Genomic DNA, 15,172 nt, shown 5'->3' on the forward strand with positions numbered 1-15,172 from the left:
AAAAGTATTTTGTTTAAACTGTGTCATCCATGCACCTACTGGGTTATGGGAGGACAAAGATCCTACCAAGAACTTCCAAGGCTTGTTTAGTTCTTGTATTTGTTCTAATATTTATTCTCCTTGTGACTGCTGACGAATATGCACCATCCCGTGCATGCCTCTGATGTACTAGGCAAGGGCTGAGTGTTCTGCAGGGACTAACGCATTTACATCTGAACAACAGCCCAATGAAGCAGGTTTAACTAAGCTCCTTGTTTAATGCGTGAGGCAGCAGACGATTAGAGAGGATAAATAACTGTTCTGAGAACTCGCAGGAGGTAAGCATAGGAGTGCTACCTGGGAGTTAACTGAGCCCAGCGCCTCTGCTCTTAACCATGAAGCTCCAAGCCTCACAGGCACTGCACACAAGCTCCTTAGAAAGACCGCCCACCCCAGAGAGGCGGCAGGAAGCTGGGCCTTACCAGTTGTGATCAGATAGGCATCGGGGACTGTGATATCACAAACATATGGCGGCTTGGTAGTAGCCAGTGTTGGTGTGTCGACTGTTGCTTCGAGAGTGAAGGCAGTCACGGGACGCAGGGACGGCAGGGGAGGAGCAGCACTGCTCTCTGGGGGGCTCTGACTTGCGGCGTCACCCATCAGGGTGGAGTCGAGGGGACCACCAGTGGCAGCACCGGTGCTGGTTGTGCTCACTTCCGTGGAGGTGTTCAGTGGCACCTCTGTGGGTGTGAGTGATGGGCCCACGACGGTCAGCTCTGTGGGCAGAGGGAAGGGGGTTGCTTCAGAAACAAACGAGGATCCTGATGGCAGGTACGCGTCAGTGATCAACACCGTACCAGTGGGAATGGCTTTGGAGAAAGAGGCCAGGACAGACACGTGACCGTCTAGAGCACTGATTTGGTCGTCAGGAGGTGTCAGAGTTGAGAACAAAGAAGACTCAGTTAAAATGGGCGTTGTGTGGACAGTGGTCAATGGTGATGTTGCTTGAATCCCGGCAGTCAAAATGTCAAAAGACTCAGAGCTGGGGGGCACCAGTGCGGTGACTGCGGATTCATGGGAAATGAGTGAAGACTCAAGATAGGAGGTAGTTTCAATGAAAGCTGAGGTAAAATGAGCTTCTGAATCCGTCAGTGAAACCGTAGACGCTTCAACAAACTCGAGAGAATCAGAAGGGAAGCTTGACCATGGTGACACCTCAGAACGGCTAGGTAGCAACGTGATGGTGTTTAAAGGCAGCTCGGAACTTGGCTGGAGCTGCGAAAACTCAAGATTTGTGGAACTGGGAAGAGACAGCTGAGATGACTGCAGATCACTAGAGTCAAACAATGTAAATGTCTCAACCAAGGTAGAAAAAGACTGAGATGTGAAGGGGGACAAGTCACTCGGCATCAGAGACAGAGACGCAGGCGCTTCCGAAGGCGAAGAGATGGAGCCGCTGAGTTCCAGCGGGGGTGTTGAGAAAAAGCTGGATGCAAAATCCAAAGCACCTCCGGGTTTATGCTCAGAAAAACTGGAACGTTCTTGGTCAGAGAAAAGTGAAGACCCCACTGAAGGAACCAGACTATAAGGCGTAAAAACAGTCGGGTCTCTGACGGCAAGCGACGGTGTGTTTTTGTTTGCTATGACAGAGGAAGATGAGTCAAGGAGAATGCTGGTGATGACCGAGAAAAATGCAGTGGTCACGCTGGATGGCGTCACTTGGGTTTCAGCAACAGACAAGGAGCCAGCAGTAGGATCAAGTGACGCCGGCACAGAGAGGCGGCCGTGGGCAGGGGGAACCTGTGTGGTTTTAACACTACTCATATCCACCTCGGCAGAAATGCCAACACTCGTCTCTGAGATTTCCATGGATCTAGAAGAAAGTGGGACGATAGGTCTGGAGGGGAAAAGCGTATTAAATACTTGAGGATCTTCCTCAAATTCAGAGAAGTCTGCTACGACGCTACTCATTAGAGAGATGCTGCTTTCTTCCAGCACGGTCATGGACAGAGTCTCGGCACCATCCCCTGATCCCACGTCTTTCTCCATGAGGCTCGTGGCCAGAACTTGCTGAGGTGAAGGCACAGTGCAGGCCGCACACCAAGTGTATGGTCTGAATGAGGACACCGGGCTCAGGATATGAGTGTTGTCCACAGGACCGGGGAGGGCTGAATTGCTATGCAATTTGGATGTTTTGCTGGAGTCGCTAGGGAGAAAGGGGTTAGATGAAACATCACTTGGTGAAGCAGAGGATGCAAATGCAAGAGGAGTTGAAAGCAATGGAGAATGTGTCCTGCTGAACGCAAGGGCTGCGTGCGATGCAGTCACAGTAGGGTATGTTCTTGGAGAGATGGTTTCTTCTAGGCTTTGACTCAACACGGTGGTCACATCAGTGTATCTGTCTGCACTTGTGGCCCAAACCTCCTCTGGAGGCTGTGAGACCTCCCCCAAGGAGGGCAACGGTATAGTAATGCCATCGCCTAACGGCTGTGGCATTAAAGACCAGGAGCTTAAAAAAAGGGTGGTTTCCACACCCTCTGTTAGGGAAGCCACAATCTCTGGCAGAGTCCTGCTTGATAAATGACTGTAAGCATCAGTAGGATAAAGCACCAAATTCCTGCCAGGAGTTGGAACGATGCCCTCAGAGGTGCGAAAAGCTGACCGAAAGGTGTGGAAATGACTGGCGGACTCAGCATATGCCACTGGTTGTCGCGTTGTGTTCTGCCAGCCCGATGTCACTTCTTCATCTGGTAAAGAAACCATGGGTAACGATGGAGTGAGCACAGGTTCTAACGCTTCCCCGGGCAGCCCTGGTGGGCTGACTGTGATATACTGTATTGGAGAAACCATCCGTGGAGTGGTCCAGTGAGCATCTGGCAGAAAGTTATCCATCTCGTCGTCATCGACGGCCACCTCATTACTCGTCACTGACACGTAAGTTGCCACAAAGATGCTGTGATCTGCTGTACTTCTGGTCTGTTTTCCTTGGTTAAAAAAGGCTGTATCAAAAGTAGTGGCAGATGGCGGGGCTGTGACATGGAGAGGACTGCTGTGCTGGGAGCTGGGAGCAGTTTCTGTTAAGGCCACTTGTGCAGCGCTGTGCCCAGTGCTTTTCTTCAGCACGAGCTCCATGGAGTATAAAGAAAGGTTGTGCCGTTCCGGAGAGAGCTCATCTATCAAGAAAATCAGAGCTGGGTTAGTGCAATGCATCGGAAGTCACACAGCTAACGTTTTGTTTCAGGCATGAGAATTTACTCATTTAACAAACATCCATTCACCATAAATATCCATGAATCACCGTCAGAAGTTAAACAGCTAGCTGGAAACCAGAAATTGACAGAATTACCATCAGGACAATATCCGCAAATATTCCTAAACTTGGGCACTGTTTTTACCTAAGCTGTGTATGTGTGGGGGTGGGGAGGGCATATTTACAGTTTTTCCCACAGAACCGTAGGATACTGGAAACAGAGGAGGCTGTTCAGTCCATTTTCTCTCATTTATGACATGAGTAAAGAAAGGTTTCCAGAAGGTAAATAAATCAATTATAAGACCACCCAGACAGAGTGGAACTGGAATCTGAATAGAAGGCTTCCTTGACTCCAAAGCCTGTGTGTTTTCTCTTCAGTGATAGGAGCTGGCTGCTACGAGAAATGAACATGACAACTCATTGCATCTCTCACTACCCAAGTAAGAGAGTTCCCCAGTTCCTCAGCTCTGCTCCCCAACACAGTTGCTGAGGCTTCCACATGAAGGCCCCAGGCTTCCTGCAGCCTCAGCTTTCACCATTTCCTGCCCCACTCTAGGCCTTCCCAGCTATGCTCTGGCACCTGCAGTGCCCCAAACCCAAACACTCTCTGGCCTCCATGGCTGTGCACATTCTCACCCCCGCCTGGAATGCCCTTCCCCAGCTCTCTATATGGATGGATCCTCTCACCCTCGCCTGGAATGCCCTTCCCCAGCTCTCTATATGGATGGATCCTCTCACCCCCGCCTGGAATGACCTTCCCCAGCTCTCTATATGGATGGATCCTCTCACCCCCGCCTGGAATGCCCTTCCCAGCTCTCTACATGGATGGATCCTCTCACCCCCGCCTGGAATGCCCTTCCCCGGCTCTCTATATGGATGGCTCCTTCTGGCCCTTCAGATGCAGCACAGATATGAGCTTCATCCTCGATGCTCTGAAGTTGGATTCATGCCTCTCCCTAGGCTTCTCCCTGTCCTTATCATGCCCACTGAAATGAACTATCTGATCACTAGATTCTGGGCTTCCTAAGGACAGGCATTGTTTACCTGTCTCCCCAGTGCCTAGCACAATAAGTGCTAGGAGCTCAATTGACATCACTTGGATTGATGAATGAATGAATGAATGCATGAATGAATGAATGAATGAATGAATGGAATCCAAGGATACCAAGTTCTGACAACAAGAGCCAACATTATCCCATCATCCATTCAAACTTTTGTATTCCTTAACTTGTGACTGCTGTCATTATCATTTAGTAAGTTGAGGCCTCTCCACCCATAATTCAGGTATGACATAGCCTAGAGAAAAAGGACAAGTGATGGCCCAGCCACTGATGAAAGCCCAGGGCTCAGGGACTGTCCTCTGCAGCCCAGGCTGAGAACTGAGCAACTATCAAAATGCATAACAACACCTCGTTTCTCTAATCCCAACAGTCTATCAGAACATACCTGTGTGAAATGGTATAAGGATGGTCGTGAATTTACTCTATTTTTTTAAGTAAGTCATTTCTATTCTGTTTCTAGCAACAAGGCAGACTAGAGATCTTGAAACTGTCTACTTCAGAACATTTAAGATTGCTTAATAAATGTTTAAAAACCATCTTCTAAGTGACTGGATGGCCTGCAAGACAGTAAGGGGAACGTGCTGAATTCAGGAATAAAATAGGAGCTGCTCAAGGGCAGTGACTGGGGACCCAAGGCAGGTACTGGACCAGCTGGCCTGCTGTTTAGGCCACAACGGAGATGAGGGACAAGTGTTAGCCTAGATAAGGAAAGAACCCAACTGAAGACCATTTTCCAAAAGTGGAGGCCCAGGAAGTGTCATAATCTCAGGGAAAGAGTGAGTCAGGAAGAAAAATATCCACTTTTCAGAAGACAGCAAAAACAGGTATCGGTTTCTAATAGTGTCTGACTTGAGAACACCTTGGAATGACTTTCCCTTTTCCCTGTTGAACTCTCCTCAGTCTCTCACTTCTGTTCCTCAGGATCATGTCCTAGAATAAAATATGCACATAAACCCATGTCTCAGACTTTGCTTTCTGGCGGAAAACCCAGGTTAAGACACTGCTATGGCTTATGTATTATGTGCTCCCAATATTCCTATGTTGAAATCCCAGGACCTCACAATATGACCATGTTCGGAAACAGGGTCAGTGTAGATGTAATTGGCTGAGATGCGGTCATACTGAAGTAGGGTGGGTCCCTCATCTAATATACTGGTGACCGTATAAAAGGTGGAAATTTGGGCCAGGCGCGGTGGCTCAGGCCTGTAATCCCAGCACTTTGGGAGGCCGAGGAGGGCGGATCATGAGGTCAGGAGTTCGAGTCCAGCCTGGCCAATGTGGCAAAACCCCATCTCCACTAAAAATACAAAAATTAGCCGGGTGTGGTGGCACACACCTGTCATCCCAGCTACTCAGGAGGCTGAGGCAGGAGAATCGCTTGAACCCAGGAGGCGGAGGGTTCAGTGAGCCGTGATCGCACCACTGCACTCCAGCCTGGGAGACAAAGTGAGACTCCGTCTCAAAAAAAATAAAAACAAAAAAAGGCAGAAATTTGGACACAGACATACACAGAAGGAGAACACCATGTGAAGACGAAGGCAGAGATCATGATGATGCATCTACAAGTCAAGGAACAACAAAGACTGACGGCAAATCACCGGCAGCTAGGGGACAGCCCTGAAGCAGATTCTCCCTCACAGGCTTCAGAAGGAAGCCACCCTTGAACTTGGACTTCTAGCCTCCAGAACGGTGAGACAATCAATTTCTGCTGTTTAAGGCAAACAAGGGAAAAGTATATGTCTCAGCTCTGACTTTGTATAGCTATTGTACGAAACGTCATCCCGAGTGTGGAACCTACACTACTTGTATAGTCCTAACCACTGTACGCTTAGAGTCATAATTTAAAGTGGACCGGGTCTCCAGTGCCTGTCAGAAACTGACATAAATCACACCCAGAAGAACACATTCACAGTCTGGTTTCAAAGCATTCCTGCAGCTAGAGTTGCAGAGCACAGAAGTAAAAATTATAAAATACACAGGAAAGCAAAGTACCATGAACAAAAGTCAACAGAAATCCCATGAAGAAAGTATTTTTTAAAAAGGCCAACTAAATTGAATCAGATCTATAAAAACTTTAGATATTGGAATTATGAGACCCATTTTTAAGGTTATATTTAATTCATTTAAAATAATAAAGACTGAAAACATGAGTAATGAGCAAGAGACTATAAAAGTTGCCCAGAAATATTTTTAAAACATTTAGAAATAAAAATTTTATAATTAATAAATTTTAAACTCAATATACATGTAAAACAGCAATTTAGACAGAGCTGAAACAAGATTTAGTGAACTGGGGGATAGGTCTGAAGAAATTACTCAGAAAAGGGAACAGGGAAACAAATAAATGTGAAATATTAAAAAAAGAAGTTAAGAGACATAGAAGACAGAATAAGACAGTCCAACATACATTTGATCAAAGTTTTAGGAAAAAAATGAAATGGAATAGAGTAGATACAATATTCAAAGACATAGTGCTAAGAATTTCCCAAAATTAATAAGAGAAATGAACCATGCAATTCAGAAAGACCAAAAAATCCCAAGGAGGGTGAATTTAAAAAAAAAAAAACCCAAACCTATACACTTGATGATACCATAGACCAAAGACAAAGAGAAATTGTAAAAGCAGTCAGAGAAAAAGGAAACAGCAACTAAACTTAAGCAAAAATAACTGCCTGACAGAATTAGAAGCCAGGTGACAATGAAACAAAATCCTCAAGTGCTGAGAGAAACTCTCTGACATCTCAGAGGTGAATAACCAGGAAAAATCTCTATCAAGACATTTTCAGCTTAACAGTGGTTATACCAAAAGAAGACCCACAGTAAATGGGCTTCTAAATAAGGATAACCTTCAAAAAGAAGGGTTATTGCCTCAGCAGGAAGATCTGAGAATAGAGAATAAATGATAAACATAAGGCCAGACGTGGTGGCTCACGCCTGTAATCCCAGCACTTTGGGAGGCCAAGGCAGGTGGATCACCTGAGGTCAGGAGTTCGAGACCAGCATGGCCAACACGGTGAAACCCTGTCTCTACTAAAAATAAAAAATTTGCTGGGTGTGGTGGCATGCACCTGTAGTTCCAGCCACTCCAGAGGCTGAGGCAGGAGAATCACATGAACCCGGGAGGTGGAGAATGCAGTGAGCTGAGATCGTGCCATTGCACTCCAGCCTGGGCAACAGAGCGAGACTCCATCTCAAAAAGAAAAAAAAAAGATAAATATATGGTTAAATCTAAACAAATACTGATGGTATAAATGAACAGTAATACTCCTATGTAATTGGTGAGTTTACAAAGACATATTATATGGAATTAAAAGTTATGCATAGAAGCTATAAGAGGGACAGCCAGAGGTATTGTTGACTCACTAGCAGAGATGGAGATCAAGAGTTAAGACAAAATTCTGTGAATAGATTTTTGTCTCTACATACCAAAATTTGTAAATAATATTTAGTGCCATAGATAAAATATTTCTAGCTGGTTCTCCTAGCATCTGAAAGTCACCAACTTAAACCACATATAAAATGCTTAAAGGGTTATATTCCTTTCTCTATCATATGAATTTTTAAAATGAATAAATAATACAAAGATTTTTTAATCGATATTTTAAGTTGTTTCATAGCAATATTATACAGCATTTGTTGTCTTCCATACAACCTGGCTGTAGGATTCCTTGCCTAAGTGCTTGTGTTACTTACCTGTCATATCCCAAGCACAGGTAAAAGACAACACGATACTTATTATGACCACAGTAAAATAGCAGCTGTTCTTTTCTTTTCTTTTTTTTTTCTTTTTTTTTTTTTTGGATGTTCTTTTCTACAATGAAGGCTTACAAGTTATAAATGTAAGTAATAAAATCACGGTTCCGTCAAATTGTGTATCATATAAATCTGAATGTTTTCCTAAGGATAAATCATTTTATGTGTCTGTTTTAAAACTGCTATGATATAATTTGTTTTGAAATATTAGATCTGAACAAGGAGCAAATTCCCTTTTAAAAAAAATCACAAATGTATTTGGAAGTGAACCGGAAGACTGCAAGAGATAAAATAACCAAGAAGAGCAACGTTTAGTGGCTAATTTATGAACCTGGGTATCTGATGCAAGCTAGAATTAAATCAACTAAGCCTTCTAAGGACAGGGAACGGGGAGGGCAAAGTGGCCTAAGGGACAAAAAAATTCTCCTGACTAGAAAATGACGGGAACAAAAACTTCGTATTAATAAATGGAAGGCAAGCCAAGCTGGGATGCTTTTTTTTCTTTCTTTCTCTCTGCCAAGCCCCAGGAGGGACAAAGCAGCTGCAATGCCAAAGGGAATCACTTCTGCAGTTAACTCAGGAGGAGACCAGAAAACCCAGGCGAGTCTCTCTCACAGCATAAAAGGCGTCAGGGACTCTAATTTCAAGCCCTGGAGATCAATTTTCAAGCTCTAAAGCATAGGTTCACAAAAGAGAGAAAGGTTCTCTCTTGGATGACAGAGAAGGGAAAGGGGTTGGGGTGAGACGGGTGCTTCTCAGACTGTGACACCCGCCTGAATGACGCTGGATCCTGGACTCCTGCACCGCTCCCAGCTGACCCGGGCCTGCCACCCACTCCAAGTAGCCAGCGCTGAGGCCTTTTCTCCATTTAGGCAGCAAACCCTTGTTCACTGGGAGCCTACCAGGCACCTGCACCTCGCCCTGGCCAAGTTCTGGCCATGCTGGACGTCACAGCGGGAAACTGCCCTGCGCTCTCACCACCAGGCCACACCAATTCCATGATGATACAGTAGTGAGGAAGATGCCCAGCTGTCTCCAACACTTGTCTGTCTCAGACTCTCACAAACAAGACGAAGTGGTACCCTTACATTTTTTTTTTTAAGTCATGTTTTTCTATCTGGAAATCTTCCTGAACCATAGTAGTCAATCATGGAATCATGTACTTTTCAAGCTTAATAGATCCTTTAAGACCTAGGCCAATCCCTCATGGTGCAAATAAAGCTCAAAATAGTACCCCACAGGGCCAACACAGAAAGAAACAGGTTCCTGCCTTCCCAGGGGCTGAAGGCTCTTCATACCACAGCGTGTTTTGTCAAATCAAGCCACCAAATTAAAGTTGTTGGCAAGGAAATTTAGTTAAAAAACATGCTAAATGGCCAGGTGCTAGTGGCTCACCCCTATAATCCAAGCACTCTGGTAGGCCGAGGCAGGAGGTGGGAGGCAAGCAAATGGCTTGAGCCCTGGAGTTCACCAGTCTGGGCAACGTGGCGAAACCCCGTCTCTACAAAATATCAAAAATTAAGTGAGCATGGTGGCGACCACCTGTAGTCCCAGCTACTTGAGAGGCTGAGGTGGGAGGATCGCTTGAGCCCAGGAGATGGCGGTTGTAGTGAGCTAAGACTGTGCCACTGTACTCCAGCCTGGGCAACAGAGCCAGACCCTGTCTCAAAAAAAAAAAAAAAATACTAAACTATGTTAGAGTACAATCGAGTTGAAAGCACTTGGTAAATTCTATTACTAAAACTTATGGGCAGGCACACGTTTTGGACTCTGAAACCCCGCAGTCCACCTGGGGACAGCTCACAACTGCAGGCACAGACGCTGGGAAAACACCTCCTCCTCTGAGAGCTGGCCTGGGAGGCCCAAGGGACAGCAGTATCAAGTGTCTCTAAAGAGCTTTCATCCAGACAGAAACATTACTTTTGCTTCTTTGCTAAATTGTGGAGTTTCTAAAACATGATGAGTCATCTCAAGTCTCTGTGGCTATGAAATCTACTACAAAACAAGGGCTCCTGGCCCCCAGGATTTCTAAGAGTTTACAGACAAAAGCAGTTGATCATTAAACCACTCCCCAACTTCGCAAATCTCCAGCAACTTTTTCGTTTTTCTTTTTCTTTTTCTTTTTTTTTTGAGACAGGTTTTGTTGTGTCACCCAGGCTGGAGTGTAGAGGTGCAATCTCGGCTCACTGAAATCTCTGCCTCTTAGGTTCACGCGATTTGTGCCTCAGCCTCCAGAGCAGCTGGGATTCCAGGCACCCACCACTACACCCAACCACTTTTTGTATTTTTAGTAGACACGGGGTTTCACCATGTTGGCCAGACTGGCCTCAAACTCCCGACCTCAAGTGATCCGTCTGTCTCGGTCTCCCAAAGTGCTGGGATTACAGGCATGAGCCACTGCACCTGGCCAACTTTTTATTCTTCTTCTAGTTCTCAGGTTGTTCTAGGCAGATTTTTAGTGCCGTTACAAAAACCATCCTTTCCCCTTCTCCATGTTCCATTTATCTTCCTGGTTTAGAAAAAAGTGTCTTCCCCTTGTTTCTCCAATGCAAAATGTACACCAATATCTTCTACCAAGTTACCTCTCCAACCGGTACTGGTTTTATTATCAAATATTAAGTAGATAATACTATTTATAAATATATATATATGTTATGAAAATAATACAAGGAACACTTGAGTACCGATCACCCAGTTTAAGAAAAGTACTACCCTTACCAGTGATGCTCCCAGTGTAACCCTTCCCAACTCCCTTCCTTCCCACTGAGGTAGCCACTATTTTAAATTAGGCATTTCTCAAATCCATGCTATTCTTTATAGTCTGACTACATGTATGTAGCCCTAAAGAATATATTCTTCAGCTTTGTATGTTCTTAAACTTTATCAAAATGGAATCACATTGTACATAATCTACTGCAACTTATTTCTCTCCATATTGGTTTTCTAATCTATGTCCTTTTTTGTACCTAATTTTTTCATTTTCACTTCAACATGAATTCCACCATATGAATAGACCAAAATTTATCCATCTACAGTGGATGGAGGTTTGGACTACTGCCAATGTTTGTTATTACAAACATTTCTGATATGAACTTTCCTACCTGTTTTCTGGTGCACATATTTAAAGTGTGTCTTATGTACATGTGTAGATATGTATATATGTGTATGCATAAGAATGCAACTGGCTGGGCGCAGTGGCTCACGCCTATAATCCCAGCACTTTGGGAGGCCAGGTGGGCAGATCACAAGGTCAAGAGATCGAGACCATCCTGGCCAACATAGTGAAACCCTGTCTCTACTAAAAATACAAAAATTAGCTGCGTGTGGTGGCGCATGCCAGTAGTTCCAGCTACTCTGGAGGCTGAGGCAGGAGAATTACTTGAACCTGGGAGGCAGAAGTTGCAGTGAGCCAAGACTGTGCCACTGCACTCCAGCCTGGCAATACAGCAAGACTTCGTCTTAAAAAAAAAAAAAAAAAAAAAAAAAGAATGCAATTGCAGATCAGAGGATATGTTCACCTGTAACTTCATTAAATTTCTCAAAGTCGTTGAACCAGTCTGTGTTTCCATGAGCAATATATGAGAGCCTGATGGCTGCAAATCCTCACTATGACTTGATAGCCCTAGATGTCCACATGTTTACCAATCTGGCTGGTGTGAAACCTTGTGGTTTTAATTTGCATTTCCCTGATTAAAATAGATGGATCACCTTTTCAATACCTGCGGGCCACTCATGTTGCCTCTGCTATTGTCTTGTCTTTTTTTTTTTTTCTTGAGACAGAGTCTTGCTCTGTCGCCCAGGCTGGAGTGCAGTGGTGCGATCTTGGCTCACTGCAAGCTCTGCCTCCTGGGTTCACGCCATTCTCCTGCCTCAGCCTCCCAAGTAGCTGGGACTACAGGTGCCCACCACCACGCCTGGCTAATTTTTTTGTATTTTTAGTGGAGACGGGCTTTCACAGTGTAAGCCAGGATGGTCTCAATCTCCTGACCTCGTGATCCGCCCGCCTCGGCCTCCCAAAGTGCTGGCATTACAGGCGTGAGCCACCACACCCGGCCTACTATTGTCTTTTCAATCCTACTGCCCATTTTTCTTTTGGGTTGTCTGTCTTTTTCTTTCTGATTTAAAGGCATTCTTTTTTTCAGATGGAGTCTCACTCTGTTGCCCAGGCTGGAGTGCAGTGGCACAATCTCAGCTCACTGCAACCTCTGCCTCCCAGGTTCAAGCAATTCTCCTGCCTCAGCCTCCCGAGTAGCTGAGACTATAGGCACGTGCCACCACGCCCAGCTAATTTTTGTATTTTTAATAGAGACAGTGTTTCACCATGTTGGCCAGGCTGGTCTCAAACTCCTGACCTCAGGTGATCCACCCGCCTCAGCCTCCCATAGTGCTGGGATTGTAGGCATGAGCCACCATGCCCAGCCTAAAGGCATTCTTGATGTATAAATACACCTTTGTTGCAGGTTTGGTCCTGGACAAACTTAATAAAGCGAATATCACAATAAAGCAAGTCACACAAATTTTTTGGTTTCCCAGTGCATATAAAAGTTATGTTTATACCACACTGTAGTCTATTAAGTACACAATAGCATTATGTCTTAAAAAAACAATGTACATCTCCTAATGCTATCCCTCTAATGTAAATGACAAGTTAATGGGCGCAGAACACCAACATGGCACATATATACATATGCAACAAACCTGCATGTTGTGCACATGTACCCTAGAACTTAAAAGTATAATAAAAAATATATTAAAAAAAAAACAATGTACACACCTTAACTAAAAATACTTCATTGTTAAAAATGCTAACAATTATCTAAGCCTTCAGCGAGTTGCAATCTTTTTGTTGGTGGTGTTTTAGCTCAGTGTTGACGGCTGCTGGCTGATGAGGGTGGGTGGCTGATGAAGGTTAGGGTGGCTGTATCTTAGACAATGAAGTTTGCCTCATCAATTGATGCTTCATTTCATGAAAGACTTCTCTGTAGCCTGTGATGCTGTTTGATAGCATTTGGCCCACAGTAGAACTTCCTTCAAAATTGGAGTGAATCCTCTCAAACTCTGCCAACTGTTTTATCGACTAGGCTTATGGAATATTCTACATCCTTTGTTGTCATTTCAACAATATTCACAGCATCTTCACCAGCACTAGGTTCCATCTCAAGAAACCACCTTCTTTGCTCATCCATAAGAAGTGACTCCTCGTCTGTTTAAGTTTGACCATGAGAGTGCTGCAATTCGTCATGTCTTCTGGCTCTGCTTCTAATTCAGGTTCTTCACTCCATCTGCAGCGACTTCCTCCACTGAAGTCTCGAATGCCTCAAAGTCATTCATGAGGTTTCGCATCAACTTCTTCCAAACTTCTGTTAATGTTGATATTTTGGCTGTCTCTCATAAATCACGAATATTCTTTATGGCATCTAGAATGGTGAACCCTTTCCAGAATGTTCTTGACGTACTCTTCTCAGACCCATGAAAGAAATCGCTACCTATGGCAGCTATATAGCCTTATGAACTATTGTTTTGTTTTGTTGTTTAAGACAGTGTCCTGCTCTGTTTCCCAAGCTGGAGTACAGTGGTACAATTATAGCTCACAGCACCCTTGAACTCCTGGGCTCAAGGAATCCCCCACAGCTCAACCTCCCAAACAGCTGGGACCATAGGCATGTGCCACTATGCCCAGCTATTTATTTTATCTTTCTTTTGTAGAGATAAGGTCTCACTATGTTGCCCAGGTTAGTCTCAAACTCCTGGCCTCAAGCAATCCTCCTGCCTTGGCCTCCCAAAGTGAGTCACCGCACCCAGCCATGAAATGTATTTCTTATATAGTAAGACTTGAAAGTCAAAATTACTCTTGATCCATGGGTTGCAGAATGGATGTGTGTTAACAGGCATGAAAGCAACTTTAATCTCCTTACCCATCTCGATAAGAGTTCTTGGGTGACTAGGTCCATTGTCAATGAGCAGTAATAGTTTGAAAGGAATCTTTTGTTCTGAGCGGTAGGTCTCAAGAGTGGCCTTAAGTTAGTCAGTAAATCATGCTTTACACAGATGTGCTGTCATCCAGGCTGTGTTGTTTCACTTACAGAGTGTAAGCAGAGCCGACTTAGCATAATTCTTAAGGGCCCCAGACTTTTCAGAATGGTCCATGAGCACTGGCTTCAACTTCAAGTCACTAGCTTCATTGGCCCCTAACAAGAGAGTCAGCCATCCTTTGAAGCTCTGAAGCCAAGCATTGACTTCTCTAGCTGTGAAAGTCCTAGATGACATCTTCTCCTAGAAGGCTGTTTCATCTACACTGAAAATCTGTTGTTTAGTCTAACTGCCTTCACCAATGATCTTACCTAAATCCTCCGGATAATTTGCTGTTACACCTTGTACTTCTATGTACGGAGAAGCTTCCTTCCTTAAATCTCAAGAACCAACCTCTGTTAGCTTCAAACTTTTCTTCTGCAGCTTCCTTACCTTTTTCAGCCTTTAGAGGATCAAACAGAGTTAGAGCCTTGCTCTGGATTAGGCTTTGGCTTACAGGAATGTTGCAGCTGATTTAATCTATCCAGACCATTCAAGCTTTCTCCGTATCAGCAACAAGGCTGTTTTGCTTTCTTATTATTCATGTGTTTGTTGTGGTACTACTTTTAATTTCCTTCAAGAACTTTTCCTTTGCATTCACAACTTGGCGATCTATTTGTTGCAAGAGGTCAGCTTTCAGGCTCCCTTGGCTTTTGACGTGTCTTCCTCACGTAATCATTTCTAGCTTTTGACTGCAAGTGAGAGACATGCAACTCTTCCTCTCACTTGAGCACCTAGAGGCCACTGCAGGGTTATAAACTGGACTAATTTCAAAATTCTTGTGTCTCAGCAGATGGGGAGCCCTCAGGAGAGGGAGAGAGACAGGAGAACAACTGGTGAGTGGAGCAGTTAGGACACACACATTTATTAAGTTTGCCTTTGTATATGGGCAGAGTTTGCGGCACTCCAGGACAAATTACAATAGTGACATCAAAGATGACTGATCACAGATCACCATAACAGATATAATAATAATGAAAACATCAGAAATGTGAGAATTACCAAATTGTGACAGGGACACAAAGTGTTGACAGACTTACCTAAGGAGGGCTGCCATGAG

General features: G+C 44.5%; 1 protein-coding gene across 5 annotated transcripts in view; it reads right to left on the reverse strand.

Moving 5' to 3' along the window:
* The window catches only part of KIAA1549 (KIAA1549 ortholog), a 150,419-nt gene that overhangs the window by 84,817 nt on the left and 50,430 nt on the right, over positions 1-15,172 (reverse strand). For all 5 annotated transcript variants that reach the window (XM_063708795.1, XM_055393204.2, XM_055393203.2 and 2 more), the window contains exon 2: positions 462-3,152. In XM_063708795.1, coding sequence (XP_063564865.1) covers positions 462-3,152 — 2,691 coding nt within the window. The remainder of the gene's footprint in view (positions 1-461; positions 3,153-15,172) is intronic.

Source organism: Gorilla gorilla, chromosome 6 (genome assembly GCF_029281585.2).
Source record: "Gorilla gorilla gorilla isolate KB3781 chromosome 6, NHGRI_mGorGor1-v2.1_pri, whole genome shotgun sequence".
Classification (NCBI taxonomy): Eukaryota; Metazoa; Chordata; class Mammalia; order Primates; family Hominidae; genus Gorilla; species Gorilla gorilla.